Here is a 14,682-nt window from a genome sequence, read left to right as displayed (position 1 = left end):
TCTCAATTTAAAAGTATTTATGTACAAAGGATGAGCCAAAACACACTCTACCTCATGTTTCAGTACTGTACAAGTAACTATCAGTGATCTCTTCAGTTACTCCCTCTCCTTCTGCTTTGCAAACATTATTTTTCCTACCCTATAAAATAAGACACTCTTATTTCCTTAACCCTTTCCACATAGTGTGTGTGTGTTTGGGGATGTGTGTGTGACTGCACAGTCAGCTGTTCTCACCCACCCCATGAAAAGGCTGCTTTGTCTTCCTTCTTCATGGAGCTATCCCCACTGGCTTCTTCAGCCCAGTGGTCAGAAAATCTAAGGAACTTCAAAAGGTTTGAGCTTTCTGCAATACCCCAACAAATGGTTCCCTTCCTATTCACTTAGGAAAGGACAGAAAATGCAGATTGTAGGTAAAAGTGAAAAACACTAAACTGAGATCACTTAAAGAATGTGACAAGCTCTTCATGCAAGGTTTTAAGGATATTTTCCTTCCTAATTTAGTGCCTCTTTACATGGAAATTCAGAGCTCTTATGATAAGGCTTTATTTCATCTGTCATGCCGTAATGAAGCAGTTGTCTAAAGTGTGAAGACTGGGAAATTTCCATTTTGTAAACATTTTAATATGGCAAGCAGTATATCTTCTCGTGATGGATTTAAGCATGTAATTTCTCAGCTAGAAGCTATTATTTTGTAGATTACCAAATCATCAAGAAAAAAATATCCTCAACTACTTAAATTTAAAAAAGCTTGTGCTAAGCAATTCAAAACATAAACATAGTATCTCAAAGAATTAGAAAGTTTAATACAGTAAAACAGAGAGGTACTTACCTGGGAACTTTACAGCTTGACAGTAAATGACGAGATCTGATAGCTCTGGGGCTATCTGTCTGCTTTCCTTCTTATTTTGTGGAAGGTAGAATTCTTCACCCAGTTCCATATCGTAAACCTAAGTGACAATTCCAATAACATACAACAATAAAATTACTGCATATGGAAGTACTCTGGCGTATCTTACTTATGTCCTTTAAATCTTTTATCTCATTCTTTCTACATAGTTTGCTGTCTTCACCTAACAGATCTCTGGTTTATGCATCAATTCCTGTCACTGACACTGGGACAGTGTGCAAAAGCCTCAATCAGAGTCATTTCTGCACGTTTAGGAAAAAAATATTCTGTTTTCAGGAGAAACTACAACTACAGCAATGCAGTGGTTTGGCTAATAAATAGTAATGTGGCTATTTGATATCATAGTAGAACATTTTATATTATTTAGAAACACAAAGACACTGAATATTCAGATGAAATTTTCAGTTCTGTCAATGTCAATAGAAAACAGATATCTCAATAACCTTCAGAATTTAGCTTCAATTGAGTCCTTTATTGACAGTTATTGACAGCACCAACAGCTAAATTTTCAGCCAAATGACATATACATCCAATAACCTCTAAACACTTTACTTGAACGGTATGTTGAATGTTTATTCTATTTATTTTCTCGGCTGTGTTTCCATGCCTTCTACTATTTGTCTTCATTAAAGTGCATTTACCATTTGATATCTCAATTATCTAAGCTGTACAAATCCCGTTAAAGTTGATTATATATCAAAGTGGGGCTGAGAAGGAAGGGGGAAAAAAGCAGAACTACCTTTCCTTTATTACTGTAAGTAGCACAATCAGCCTTCTTTATTCTTTTGGCAGTCTCTTCATTATATTCAAACTGCAGCTTGTCACTTGATAATTTATTCTCAGGTCGGTCTTCAAGAATGTTATCTAAAAATGAATGGAATTTTAATAAACATAAAGCCAAAAAATTTCACCTGGAAATTTAAGTTGATTTAACAGTATCTGTGGATAATGCCATGAATTTTATCTGAATAATCAGATGCTAGAATAATGCATTTACTGGTCAAAGCATTCTCTTTTAGTAGTAACTTTCTACTTTAAAAATTTTAATGCTCAGCTTTGGTTAATATGTTGCGCTTTTTAAAAGCCCATCCTTTTGTGCTCAGAAGATGCTTAAAAAAAATAATTTAATGAATTAAAATTTCTTCTTCAAGCTTGCTATCTGAAAACAGCTGATACCCCCAAACAGCAAAGAATTGCTGGTCCAAACAAGTAACCACATCAAATATGTATAATGTGTCTTTGAACAGCATGTTTTGGCTTTCTCCTCCTTACATTCACCATGCACAAATACTTTTTTGCATCTATAGGAATTCATCTTCATAGCTGGATATTTATCAGAGAATAATACACCAACTAATTAGTCTTTCTGGATCAAGATATTGTAACTGTCACAAAAGGAATGGTTTTATTTTATTCCTGATATTTCTGATGCTTTGACCATATTCTTTCTTTGCATAACCAGTGTCACACATGCAGCCTTCTAACAGTTCCTGACCAGTTAACAATGCAATATAAAAGTATCTGATTACATTTTTAATATGAAGTAGAAACCATATTTTCACATGGTCATTTTTAACAGGCTGGAGATGCAGTGCTGATTTCATGCAGTTAAAATGCTCAACCAAATGGCCTTTACCTTCCTGGCTGTTAGGAGCAGGAGAAGCATTAAGGACATCAGCTACAGGGAAACGGAGTCAGAGAGGGAATAAGAGTAAAGGAAATTAAGATTTACAGCCAGAGAAATGAAAATTAAGTGTCAGTTGTAAAACTATTAGCTTTACACAAACCTAATGGATCAGTGAGAAATACAAAACTGAAAATCTTTTAGAAAGTTTACAGACTATTTAGATTAGTTTTGTCAAAATATCAACATAAATAAAGATCCCAAAGAATAATAATTCTAATAAGGCAGTAGATCATGCCTCAGATTCCTTCATATTTTGCACGCTGTGAATGTTTCTTGCTAGGTTCAGATTTTTCAAATCTTCTCTTAACTAGAACATTGCTCAAACATTACTTACTGCGGTTGGCTTGCAATATTTTCCTTGCGAACATGTTAACAAACGTCCAAGTTTTTCACAGCAATTTTCAGCTATGCTCTCTCTACCCTGCCCCACACAAGAATACTCAGATAGGCAGCTAGGCCTACTTTCTAGCAAAACATAACTGCAGGTAGCACCAGAATTAAACTGTAATTTTTCTATTAGCATGAATCCCGCAGGCAGCAACAGTCAGATCTTGCATTCATTAATTTTTGATAATTTTTTAAAATCATTAACACAGAAGCAAGTAAAGAGACTGACTGCTGCAAGATATGCTCAAGCATCACAACTTTGAACATGACATCTAGAACTTAAATAGGTACGTATAAGACTTAATGGTTCAATAAGTAAAATATTTTACTCTTTAGCTAGGAGAACATGCCCAACTGCATAAGACCAATAGCTTGATATTCTGTTTCAGACAGTGGAAACAGGAGATGCTGTTTAAAGAGAGCACTATGTATAGTCTATTTCCCTTGGACCACCCCAACATCCACAATTGCTGAATATTAGGGATGTTGGACTGTACATTTCTACTTATAACTTTTACTTATAATCCTGTCCATAAATTTGTCCAATCCATATTTGGCCCTGCTGATACTGTTTGCCTCCACAATTTCATGTGGCAGAAAATTCCAGATGTTTACTACCAGCTGCACTTTAAAAAAATACTTTATTTTACCCCTTTTAGACCGATCTACTTGTTTTACTGAGAGCCTCCTAGACCTCATGAGTAACAGTGTTGTACTCCCTTTTATCCACTACTTTGTCATTCATAAATATTCTCCAAATCAACCCTCAGTTCTCTTCTCTACCACATGAAGAATTCCAGCCTTTTCAGACTCCTGCAAGGCCACTGCCCCATTCTCTTTACTTTCTTGGTTGCCATTCCTCTGACTTACTCCAAAATAACCTTCTCAAGATCTGTAGGCAAGAACTGCACACAGAACTCAAGTTGTGGCAAACCAAGGTTTTATACAGAAGCAAAAAGGTGTTTTGTTTTCAGTACGCTTCCTGATGATCACCAATATTTTATTGGCTATTATGGCTGCCACCATACACCAAGCTGAGGACTTCAGGGAACTTTCAATCACTCCAAGATCTCCCGAGTAGTTAGGGCCAGTGTAGAATTTCGAATCATGTAGCAAGCTTTTGTTTTTCTTTCCCACTTATATTTATATATGATCTTATGTATTACCTTATATTTGTCTACACTGAAGCACACCTATGAATTTCTGTCCATTTGGTCAGTTTTGAGACTCATATCTGGAATTATTTAACAATGTTGCAGCATTTAACTTCCCAAAGAGCATGATATTACTTGTGGCATCACTATTGTATCACTGAGGCCCCACTTGAGTATTGCATACAGGTTTGGGGACCCCAGCACAAGAAGGACCTGTTAGAGCAGGCCCAGAGGAGGGCCAGGAGGATGATCAGAGGGCTGGAGCACCTCCCCTATGAAGACAGGTTGAGAGAGCTGGGGATGTTTAACCTGAAGAAGAGAAGGCTCCGGGGAGACCTCATTGCAGCCTTTCAGTACTTAAAGGGGGCTTAGAAAAAGATGGGGAGTGACTTTTCACACAAGCAGATAGTGACAGGACAAGGGGGAATAGTTTTAAACTAGAAGAGGGGATATTTATGTTAGATGTTAGGAGGAAATTCTTTACTCAGAGGGTGGTGGTGCACTGGGCATAGGTTGCCCAGAGAAACTGTGGGTGCCCCATCCCTGGAAGTGTTTAAGGCCAGGCTGGATGGGGCTTTGAGCAACCTGGTCTCAAAAGCCACAGAGGTGTCCCTCTGTGTCCACGGCAGGAGGGTTGTAATTGAATGATCTTCAAGGTCCCTTCCAACCTAAACCATTCTGTGATTCTATGATTGTTCAAATGCACTGATCTACGTTAATATATTATCTGAAAATTACCAACAAAAAATAACAAATACTCATAAACTGTTATTCCCTGTTCACTTGAACAAGCCCAGATACAGTAGCTTCTCTACCTTTATGCATGAAGCAAACAGCTGACGCTGAAAATGGAACTAAAATAGGTATTTCAGGGGTCTCTGGGATTAGAAATCAACCACAGAGGGTTTTTAAGAATCTGCGTCTTAGATTAATGGCAGTCAGGCAGATGCAAGGACTAAGCCTGTTGCGAACCTTGAACTTCCAAGTGTCTCAACTCCTTCGAAAAGACAATACAGGTGAATGTATATAAAGTACACTATGAAGATAATATTTTTGCATAATTTATAATGAACATAAAAATAATCCATAAAGACTAAAATTCAGCATACATTGCACAGTTAAAACATCAGATGGTTGGAATTAAACTCACACTCACATTCTCTATACGTTCAAATTATTTTCACTACTGCATCAAAGTGCCACTGAGGACATTTAGTACATATCACAAGGTAAGATCAACTTACCTATATTGTTCCTGAACTAGAATGATACGTGCATGTCTTATTGCTATAGTTCTCTAACAAAAATACTGTAATAAATAAATATATATTGTTACCATCAGAGAGAGATTCATAGTCATAGTCATATTCATCCTCTTCATCTTCTTCCTCTTCATTCGTAGTTGTAGGGTTGCTAGCACCATTGCTAGCCTGTGCTTGCATATGCGCCAGCTGGTGAGCCTAACACATCAGAAACACTTATTAAATTACTGGAAAATATTTTTAAAAAGCAAAAGTCTTTTCTTCAGTATTTGAATCTTATTTAGTTTATATGAAAGTACTGAATACATATAGTGAGGAATAAGTAAGATTGTCAAGATCAAATCAACATACCATTCTAAGGGCTTCAGTACAAAGAAAACATGTATTGGTAGAAAAACACAAATATATGAATCCTGATTAATTATAGGGAAATGTCCATTTTGCACATTATTCAGAACAAGACTGCCTTTTCCCAGTCTGAGGTATGCTGTTTTAGAATCAATTTAAAACTTTTTTAAAGAATGAAGAACATCCATATACTGGTACAATCAGTGTGATTTACTTATTCTGATACAAGCATGCCAATCTAAATGGGGAAGATTTTCTGTGAGGAAAACCTAAAATTCAAGAAAAAATCCCTTTTTTTGCCTCCTAAGATTTGTTATTTTAAACTGTATTTACATTTGGAGTAAAAGCAATTAGTTTGCAATGAATCAATCCAATTGCACTCTATCTGAAAAACAGCATCCCCCACCAAAAGGGAAGAAAAAAGGAAATATTTGCCTGGCTTGAATACGAAAAAGGAAATAAAGCCAAATTCTATTAAAAATTACAACATACTATTTATATATATACATATATATACATGTATATGAGTATACTTGAGTATTCTATATATATACACACATGATGCACCTCACTATTTCTCATGAGCATGCATGAACAGCATGTTATATATAGCCTCAGAGTGAAACTTCATTTATTTTCATCACATAGAACATGTGGTGCTAATCATAGTACCATGAAGTATTATAAAAATAAAATACACTAAAATTTTGTGATGCTGTCTACTTATTTGCAAGTGTTGTAATCCGCTCTGAGTCTTCCAAGCATGATAATGCATTAGGTAATTCCGCAGTACAAACTTAAAATACAAATGAATTACTTCTAGCTATAGTTAGATCTCACTGCTTCCTACTAAGAAAGAACTGTACCTTTTGTTTCAATATATCCACTGGTGTTTGATGGGCTTTGAGCTTCTTGTTTTTAAGCAGGATTTTTCTTTTCAGTTGGCCAGGTGAAGGAAGCATGGGGTCATCAGAAAAGTCACTCTCAAATAAAAACTTTGTTACCAGCTTATCTCCAAATACATTCTGAAATATCGAGAATGTAATATATTATGAAAGAATCCCTAGGCTTGTGCTTAGAATAATTTACCACAATTTATGGTCTACCTTAAAAATTTCAGCCATCTTGCGCTGCTGAGGTAATGAACAGTGGTTTTCTATGGATATGATAATTGGCATGTCAGAGGCGATAAATGCGTTGCGATCAATAGCTTCAACTACTTCCTACAAGAATGAAATGTCATCGAAAGAACGTGATTAGTTTCCAGCATTCAGTCAACTTACTTCAGTTAAAAGGGGAGAAAAGGGGGCATTTGTTTTCCCCTCTAAGAAGAATCCACTGTATGCTTCCATAATAAGAGCCTCCAGATCAGTCTAGCATCTTGTTACAACAGAAGTGATAACAGCTACTTATAGTTATGTTGACACAAAAAACACATGGAAAATTACATACATTTGCTACAAAAACTAATTTGAAAACCATGTTTACAATTAAGGAGTTTGTCTCTGATGTAGTACATAGTTTATATCCTATTAGGATTTAGCCTATTAGGATTTGTATTTCCTGTAGACAATTTTTTTTACCTCATTAGAGAAAAAAGTACAGATTTTTGTTTTGTTTTGTTTTTATATGCAATTACTAGCATACCTTAAAAGAGATCTTAGTAGTAAGAGTGTGCCCATGATAAATGATAGGCATCCCATCATCACCATCCCAGCAGTCTAATTCTACACTTCTACAGCCTTGTAAGAGAACCTACAATGCAATTGAACAGTGTGAGCATGTAGAAACCATAGACTCATATCATCAAAGCAGAAGACGAGCATTGCAGAGCTAATGAAAGCCCAGTGATCCAGAAGAAGAGCTGGAACGAGCAATCTCTGAAGAGTAAACACAGTCCACAGAAGCTACAGTCCCCGGCTAACTGCATTTCCTAGTGGGAAAATGCAGAAAGCATTTAAGTTCTTAGGAGAAATACCATAAAGCTTGAAAATTCACGGTATTTTATGGAACATATGGTATCTGCAGAAAGGGGTTTTTAATATTATGAGGGGTTCTTAATGTCCAGAGGGAGACTGGGCTAGTTTTTACTGAAAACTAACATCTCTACAAGCAAAATCATTTTCAGCAAATACATTCATGAACAACAACAAAAAAATACTTCTATGCAAAATGCAAATTATTGTGTTTCAGGCAGTTGTGTCTATGGCTGGCACACCATCACTTCTGTGAGAGCCAGACACATTGAGCCAGAACAGACTGCCCCCTCTCCTCTGGGGACAACTGCCTGGGGGACAGGAAGAGGCTTTTCTGCATCATGCATATATTAGAGCCAGCTGAGCTCTATCTCGCTTCCAATCTATTCCCAATAAAATACTCACATCACTCTGTTCAGTGCTGTTATGGGAACCTCCTTTGCAACTACATTATTCAACACAATCGTGTTATTCAGGCTTTCCTAACACAGCTTCACCCTTCTATCTTAAAACTCCAAGCTAAGCGGCACATGGGATGCCAGATGAGCCCTTCTCAATGGTGAGTCACTAACATCTAGAGTAATGAAAACACTGCTCACAGGGAAGTTGATGCTTTCTCTAGCATTTGGTAAATATACAAACACACAAATACATATACATGCACACAAACACACACAGAACCAAATGCCCTAGGGAGAAATCATTCTTTTCCTGTTCACAACCAAAGAGGCATAAAGTCTAAAAAACTCTAGAATATTCCTAGAAGTAATGTTTTTAGAATTTGTAGTTCCATTTGATATTTGTCTTTGCAATGCAATGTACAATATTTGAATAGTGTTTTTGACATCTGAATGAACTAAAATATTAGATCAGTCTTTCCTGTGGGAAAGTCTAATTTTAGTAGGTTGGGTCAGACCGACTGGTGTCTAGATGCTATGAATTTCAAACTAAGCCCTCTTTTTTTTTTTTTTTTTTTTTTTTTTTTTTTTTTTCCTTAGAAAAGACATTTGAGCACAACTGTGCTTACGGGCAGCTTTCCCACACGTCATGTTTTCCAATGTTTTACAAGCGGGGTCTTAGAACATTCAGATTTACAAAGCAAAAAGGTCACGTTTCTGCGACTTGCCAGTCAAACAAACAATTCCATGTTGAAAATTATGCAGTGATCTAAACCTGTATACCTGGCTGTAGAGCTCCACTGAGGATTCCCCTTTAAGCTGATGGCCAGTAAGGTAAGTATTGTGTGAAGATTCAATGTAATAATATGACAGTGGAAACTGCAAGTCCTCAGCATTCTCTTGTGACTCATCATTTTTGGAGGCAAAGTTGTCTTTATCCATCAAAAACCTAAAAGTGAGATGTCAAAAAATTTTATGCTATGCTGAGTATTTGTGAATGTCATGCAAACATTAATATACTGGTGTCATCATATAAATATATATATAAATTATCACTTAATTAATTACCTGGCAAATCCTTCAAAAGATAGCAGCCCCTGCTGGCACATATTCACACTAGGTTCAAATTTCTACAAGGAGGAAGAAATGTAAGAGATATATAATAATTATTTTTAGAAATACTGCTTTTTCATATTTTCATAGTGTAGTTTTCGCACTGAGCTAACTAATTAGTATATCTAAAACCAGTCTTTTTGTGGATAAAGTAGTAGCGGTGTCTGCAGAATGCTCATGCTTGTTTCAAAAATCACTAAACAAGCAATCTAAACTATTAATTGCAGCATCATAGAATCATTCAAGTTAGAAGGCACTTTGAAGGGTCATCTGATCTAACCTCCTGTTCAAAGCAGAGTCAGCTCTTAGGCTGAAATTAAAAAGGATCTATAATATGCACCCTTTTCCTATCAATTGTGCTCAAATACAACACAATTAGAGACTTGTGGTGTGCTACCCTGACATTCCTTTAGAATTTATGTCTTTTGAACTTTGAAAATTTATGTTACATATTGATAGTTGAAATATCCAATTTCTAACCTTAGTTAACTGCTAAGTGGGTGCTTGGTTTTGGATTGTACTCATTACACATTTGGAGGTATTCAAAATTAGCTAAATACTTTCTAATCACTTCAGCCATTGTATATAACGGAATAAGATGTTCACATTTGCTCCTGGAAAATAACTCTGAGAGGATGAATGTTTTATTAAGGTCTGTTTTTTTGATTGTTTCTTTCTTTCTTTCTTTCGTTCATTCATTTGTTTTAAACAATAAAAGAAAAATATGTGAAAATTTTTTAAGTTAGGGTTAATCTGTACCAAAAGTCATCACAAACAAGAAGAAAACAATGCACTGTCATGAATACTTTTCCCAAGTGTTGATGTCCCTTCCCAGGTAAAGCATATATAGCTAAAAAAATATATGTTTATTTGCATGATTTTTTTTTCTTTTTATGGGTGTATATATATGTACACCTGCACAATTTTATAGCCTGCAATAAAGATACAATTACATGTTAAGTTCACCAAATGGAAACAAGGACTACAAAGTAAAACACTTTTTGTGACCTGAAACAATACTGTTGGGCACACTTACAGAATAATCTGTAGTGACAACATTAGTCTGAAAGGAGATGACACAGATACACTATTCTGAGTTTGAGGAAGACAAGCAGGGAAAACAGAAGTAAACAGGACTCCTAGTAAAAGGACCTGCAAGATGTTTGTATTACTAACCTGGATAATACTGAGGATTTCATCATAGGTGCAGTGTTCTCCTTGGCAGTTCACTAGGAAGTCATTTAGTTGCTGGATGCCCACACCGAATATCCCCAGTGATGTGCTTTCAACTCCAGTACCATTAGTTACGATACTGGCAGCAGCAATAGCATCAGATATTTGCCTCTGGTTATCTGACAGCTGCTGCCTACTCTTAATGAACAAACCAAGGTCTGAAACATTCCTAGTCAACAAGTCTTAAAAAAAAATATATATAAATATAAATATCAGATACATAATTAATGTGTATTATATACATTATATAGAATTTAACTTAGTATAATATTTAATTATAAATTACTTGAATATCTTATTGAATATTTTAGCATTAACAGTAAATCTGAATAGAACCAACTTGTTTCTATCCACTAATAGGAGAAAGAGTGTTAAGTGTGTACATAAAGCAGTGGGAACAGAGTGCCATAAGTGTTCAATTATTATAAACAAAATCCTACAATTTTAACAGGGATGCACAATCTCTCATGGTGTCACCCAGGATCCTCCTGTTTCCTCTCACAACCATGTACAGTCTTGATGCCTTTCCTTTGCTGTGTGCAATCCCATATCCTGCCTGCGTGATCAGACTTTTTCCTTCTTCCAGTCCCATACACCAGTGGTACTGTACCCTTCCCACAGGCTGCTTGGCATGAAGACTGCTCTTTAACAGTGGAGAAAGCTCCAGACTTAGATTATGGTAACTGGGGAACGTAAAGAGGGACAGAGATTTCCTTCCCCCTTGTCCCACATGAAGCAGATCTACTAGGAAAACAGATAGGAAAAAATCAACCAGACGAGACACAGTGCACACAGCCTTTTCATTTCTGCTCCCTATGTTTGCTCTCTGTTTTATTCCTACAGCAGATTCCAGAGCTCCTGCAACCAGATACTCCCTGTGTTGGGCCCAGCCTATCTGCAAAAAGCTTTTTGCCTCTGCTATACCAGTTACAGATATATCTTGTTAATATAAAGCAGGAATACTTTTCCTCTTCTTCATTTCTGAACAGAGAACCTGTCTTACATCCAGCTAACCAGGTCTTACTGGAGGTACAGCAACAATCCTGTATTTGAACTTATAATTGATTGCCGTTTATGAGATTGACTGGGACACTTTTACTTGAGGCCAATAAATGAAGCTGTTCAGTATTCTAATGGCTGTGTTTTCCTCTTATACAAACCTAAATCAGGTTGGAACCCAATGTTATTTTCATCAATCTTCAAATGAGTATAAAGTGGAGTAGGCTCTAAACCAGATCGATTGCAAGGCACAGCATAGACATCGAAAAGGTCTTTCAGATCCTTGCGGCTACGGACACTGCAAAAAGAGTTGAAAATTTCAATTTTTGCTCTTTTATAAACTTGGGTGAATGAGATACCAATACCAAATAAAGATTTATTTTACCTGAAAGATTTGAAGAGCTCCACAAATTCCACAAAAGTCATGTTGCTGTCAGAAACCATGAAGTTCTGAAACCCCTTCATTCCTCCTTTAACACGGCCATGCCAGCTACTGCTGCTCCATGTGCTAAATCAGAAAGCAACTGCTGTAATTTGGTTACGTTAAATTTCCACTTCTTGAAATATTATGCATTACTGCATTAATAGTTTATTTGTATTCTCCTTAATGTATTTACTAGCAATATTTGGAAGAAGCAAATAGAGCTGTATCTTATAAGATCTACAATGACTGTTTGTACTTTCTTGTTTTATAACGGCTATTAATTCCCCTCAAGACAACTGCTAACTTTGCCAGAACAATTAATGTATATGCATACTATTTAAAGCTCTTCCATGTGCAAAAGGGCCCGATGCAAATGGCACAATTGAAAGCATTCTCATTTTTTCTTGAAAGAAATCAATGCCAGTGTTCTTGTACCACAAGCTTTAAAAACCATATCCTGCTGTACATGAGGTTCACTAAAGATTTTCTAAGGGAGAAATAAAAGGGATGTAGAATTCCTTAGAGCTCTGCACTGTCAAAAAAAAGGAGAAAAGACAGTAATATTACAGCTGGATACACAATAAAAAAAAAAATCCTGCGCAGGTATGGGGTTTTGTTTGTTTGTTTGTTTCCATATCTGTGAGAATTAAAGGTGTAGATTTAAGAAGTATAACCCTTCCCCTGGCACTCAACCCTTCTCATTTCCCATCCACATGGACTTCTCACATACTTTCCAAAAACAGTCCAGATTATCATCGGATACCTCAAAGACAGGTCAAGCTACAGTCCTCTTCTTCTTTTAGACTTGGACAGTAGCCTCTGGAGGCCGTTTCCTTCCAGAAATGAGGTTATAATGATTTCCTCCTTTCAGCTTCTTGGGCTGAAGGAAGGAAAGCAAACTGGAATTTCTTGAGAGCAAAGGGAGAAAATGATCACAGAAATAACTAGCTGTTTGGTGCTCATTATTTTGGTTGACAATAATTTCTTTATAACTGCAATTGTTAACCTGAATTGTGCAGCTGAACATAGTTTTTGAAGCAAAACAATGAATTTGCAAAAGCTGCATCCCAAAGTTTTCAGGCTACTACAGGACTTAGACTAGTACTTAGTCCCCACCTTGAACTATCCCCTGAGCTGTATGAACAAGTTCTTACTAAATTTCAAGTACTAATTTGTAAGGGTATCAGCCAGATGGGTCAAGATCCCACATTCCTTCCAGGGCCTAAACACCAATGACCACACATGCATGACTGGGATTTACCAGCACCAGCATCCTGCAAAGGAAGGTACCTAAACAGCCAATACAAGAATTGTCTAGTTGAAACCATAAATAACTCCAGAAGTTACAGTTTTTGTTTCAAAGTACAAGACTAGGTGACTGTATGTCAGACTTTATTGCTCCCTAATGTACAAATCTACAAATCCATTGGTCTAGGAATACTGCCATCACGTTCAGTACAAATAGTTCCAACAGCTGTGATGGAAAAACAGGACCAGCTTGTTGTCCACTGTCCCTAAAGACATTTGCAGTCCCTGGAAATTTGTGTTAGAAGCAGACTTCTTTTCACATAAATATACTAGATAGGATTCCTCAGTTCACTCCTGGCCTGGGGTGCATGCATGCAATTGAAAACAGCATGTGATTTAAAGTATTAAAAAATACCATCTACTTTGGTTGATAGTGTTCAATTTGTTTGACATCACTATGGCAAGTACTGACATACTGCATATAACTTTTTGGCTAAAATCATTCCTAACATTTTTATCAGACAAGAAAAATAAACCACCACGAAGAAAGTCTCTTGACTCCCAAAAACAGACTGGAACTGTAGAGTACTGAAAGGAAAACCAGCAGCAGATGAGAAAGCTCACCATTTCTCCAGAATTATCACTAAAGATTATCTTCCACAGTAATTCCATAGGTAATAAGTACAAGACTGTTAAAAAAAAGCCAAACAAACGAGAAAAATCCACTACCACTAACCATCAAAACTGTAATTAGGAATGGTATAGATTATACCGGTATATAGACAATGAGAGAGGAAGTTCACGCTTTCTTCATAAATAAGCCCCATCTCTAAGTTTCCATGTTCTGCTATATATTTATGAGTGGTGTTACTACCCTGCACCCTGTTCCCACCTTACAGGCAGCACTAGGTTTCTAAAGAACTTGGGAAGTTGCTGCATGCACATCCACTTGGAAGGAATCACAGAAGACAGCTGCAGGCTACCTGTGTGTGGAAATCATATGTACATCTGGATTGCATAAGGATTTATTTTCAGTGTAAGTTGTTTGTAAGGAGGTAAGGAATATCAAGGGTGTGAGCTATATAAGTAAAAAGACAGTTCTTCATTCTCTACATGCAAGAAGTACTATTCTTTAAAATGTACAACAAAACCGGCTCTTTCTTATTTTTTCACTTTAAGAAATTTGATTTATTCAGAGCTTCTTACATAGTGTAGACATGGATATAAGTAATTGTTTAGGGAAAGTTATTTTTAATGTATATATAATATGGAAAGAGAAAAAGAACCAGAAATCTTCCTAGCTGCTACACTGCGTCTTTAATCATTTGTTGCCAGCTAATATTTCTGTACTGCAAAGGCTTTTGCAGAGCCCAGTGGCACCCTCTCCCTGCTCTGCTAACTCATGGGTTCTGTGAGGGACCATACAGGCACCTACAGCTGCACAACCACTGAAGGCCAACAGTGGTTCCATCTATTAAGCCTCTTCCGGGTTTGGGTCTACATCCAGGTGTAGCAAAGCTGACGCTAACCTGATTTAGTTAGCTCT

General features: G+C 36.6%; 1 protein-coding gene across 10 annotated transcripts in view; it reads right to left on the bottom strand.

The window, feature by feature from the left end:
* The window catches only part of PLCE1 (phospholipase C epsilon 1), a 157,987-nt gene that overhangs the window by 17,832 nt on the left and 125,473 nt on the right, over window positions 1–14,682 (bottom strand). For 7 of the 10 annotated variants that reach the window (XM_067000774.1, XM_067000773.1, XM_067000776.1 and 4 more), the window contains 12 exons: window positions 11,850–11,972; window positions 11,626–11,762; window positions 10,409–10,647; window positions 9,188–9,249; window positions 8,903–9,068; window positions 7,393–7,500; window positions 6,852–6,968; window positions 6,612–6,770; window positions 5,472–5,595; window positions 2,544–2,585; window positions 1,647–1,771; window positions 830–947 (listed from right to left, as the gene is read on the bottom strand). In XM_067000774.1, coding sequence (XP_066856875.1) covers window positions 830–947; window positions 1,647–1,771; window positions 2,544–2,585; window positions 5,472–5,595; window positions 6,612–6,770; window positions 6,852–6,968; window positions 7,393–7,500; window positions 8,903–9,068; window positions 9,188–9,249; window positions 10,409–10,647; window positions 11,626–11,762; window positions 11,850–11,972 — 1,520 coding nt within the window. The remainder of the gene's footprint in view (window positions 1–829; window positions 948–1,646; window positions 1,772–2,543; window positions 2,586–5,471; window positions 5,596–6,611; window positions 6,771–6,851; window positions 6,969–7,392; window positions 7,501–8,902; window positions 9,069–9,187; window positions 9,250–10,408; window positions 10,648–11,625; window positions 11,763–11,849; window positions 11,973–14,682) is intronic. The other 3 variants (XM_048069309.2, XM_048069311.2, XM_048069314.2) reach the window with 1 other exon arrangement.

This window comes from Anser cygnoides, chromosome 7, assembly GCF_040182565.1.
Source record: "Anser cygnoides isolate HZ-2024a breed goose chromosome 7, Taihu_goose_T2T_genome, whole genome shotgun sequence".
Lineage (NCBI taxonomy): Eukaryota > Metazoa > Chordata > Aves > Anseriformes > Anatidae > Anser > Anser cygnoides.
Note: the sequence above shows the minus strand (reverse complement) of the source record. Positions and strands in the feature narration are given on the sequence as shown.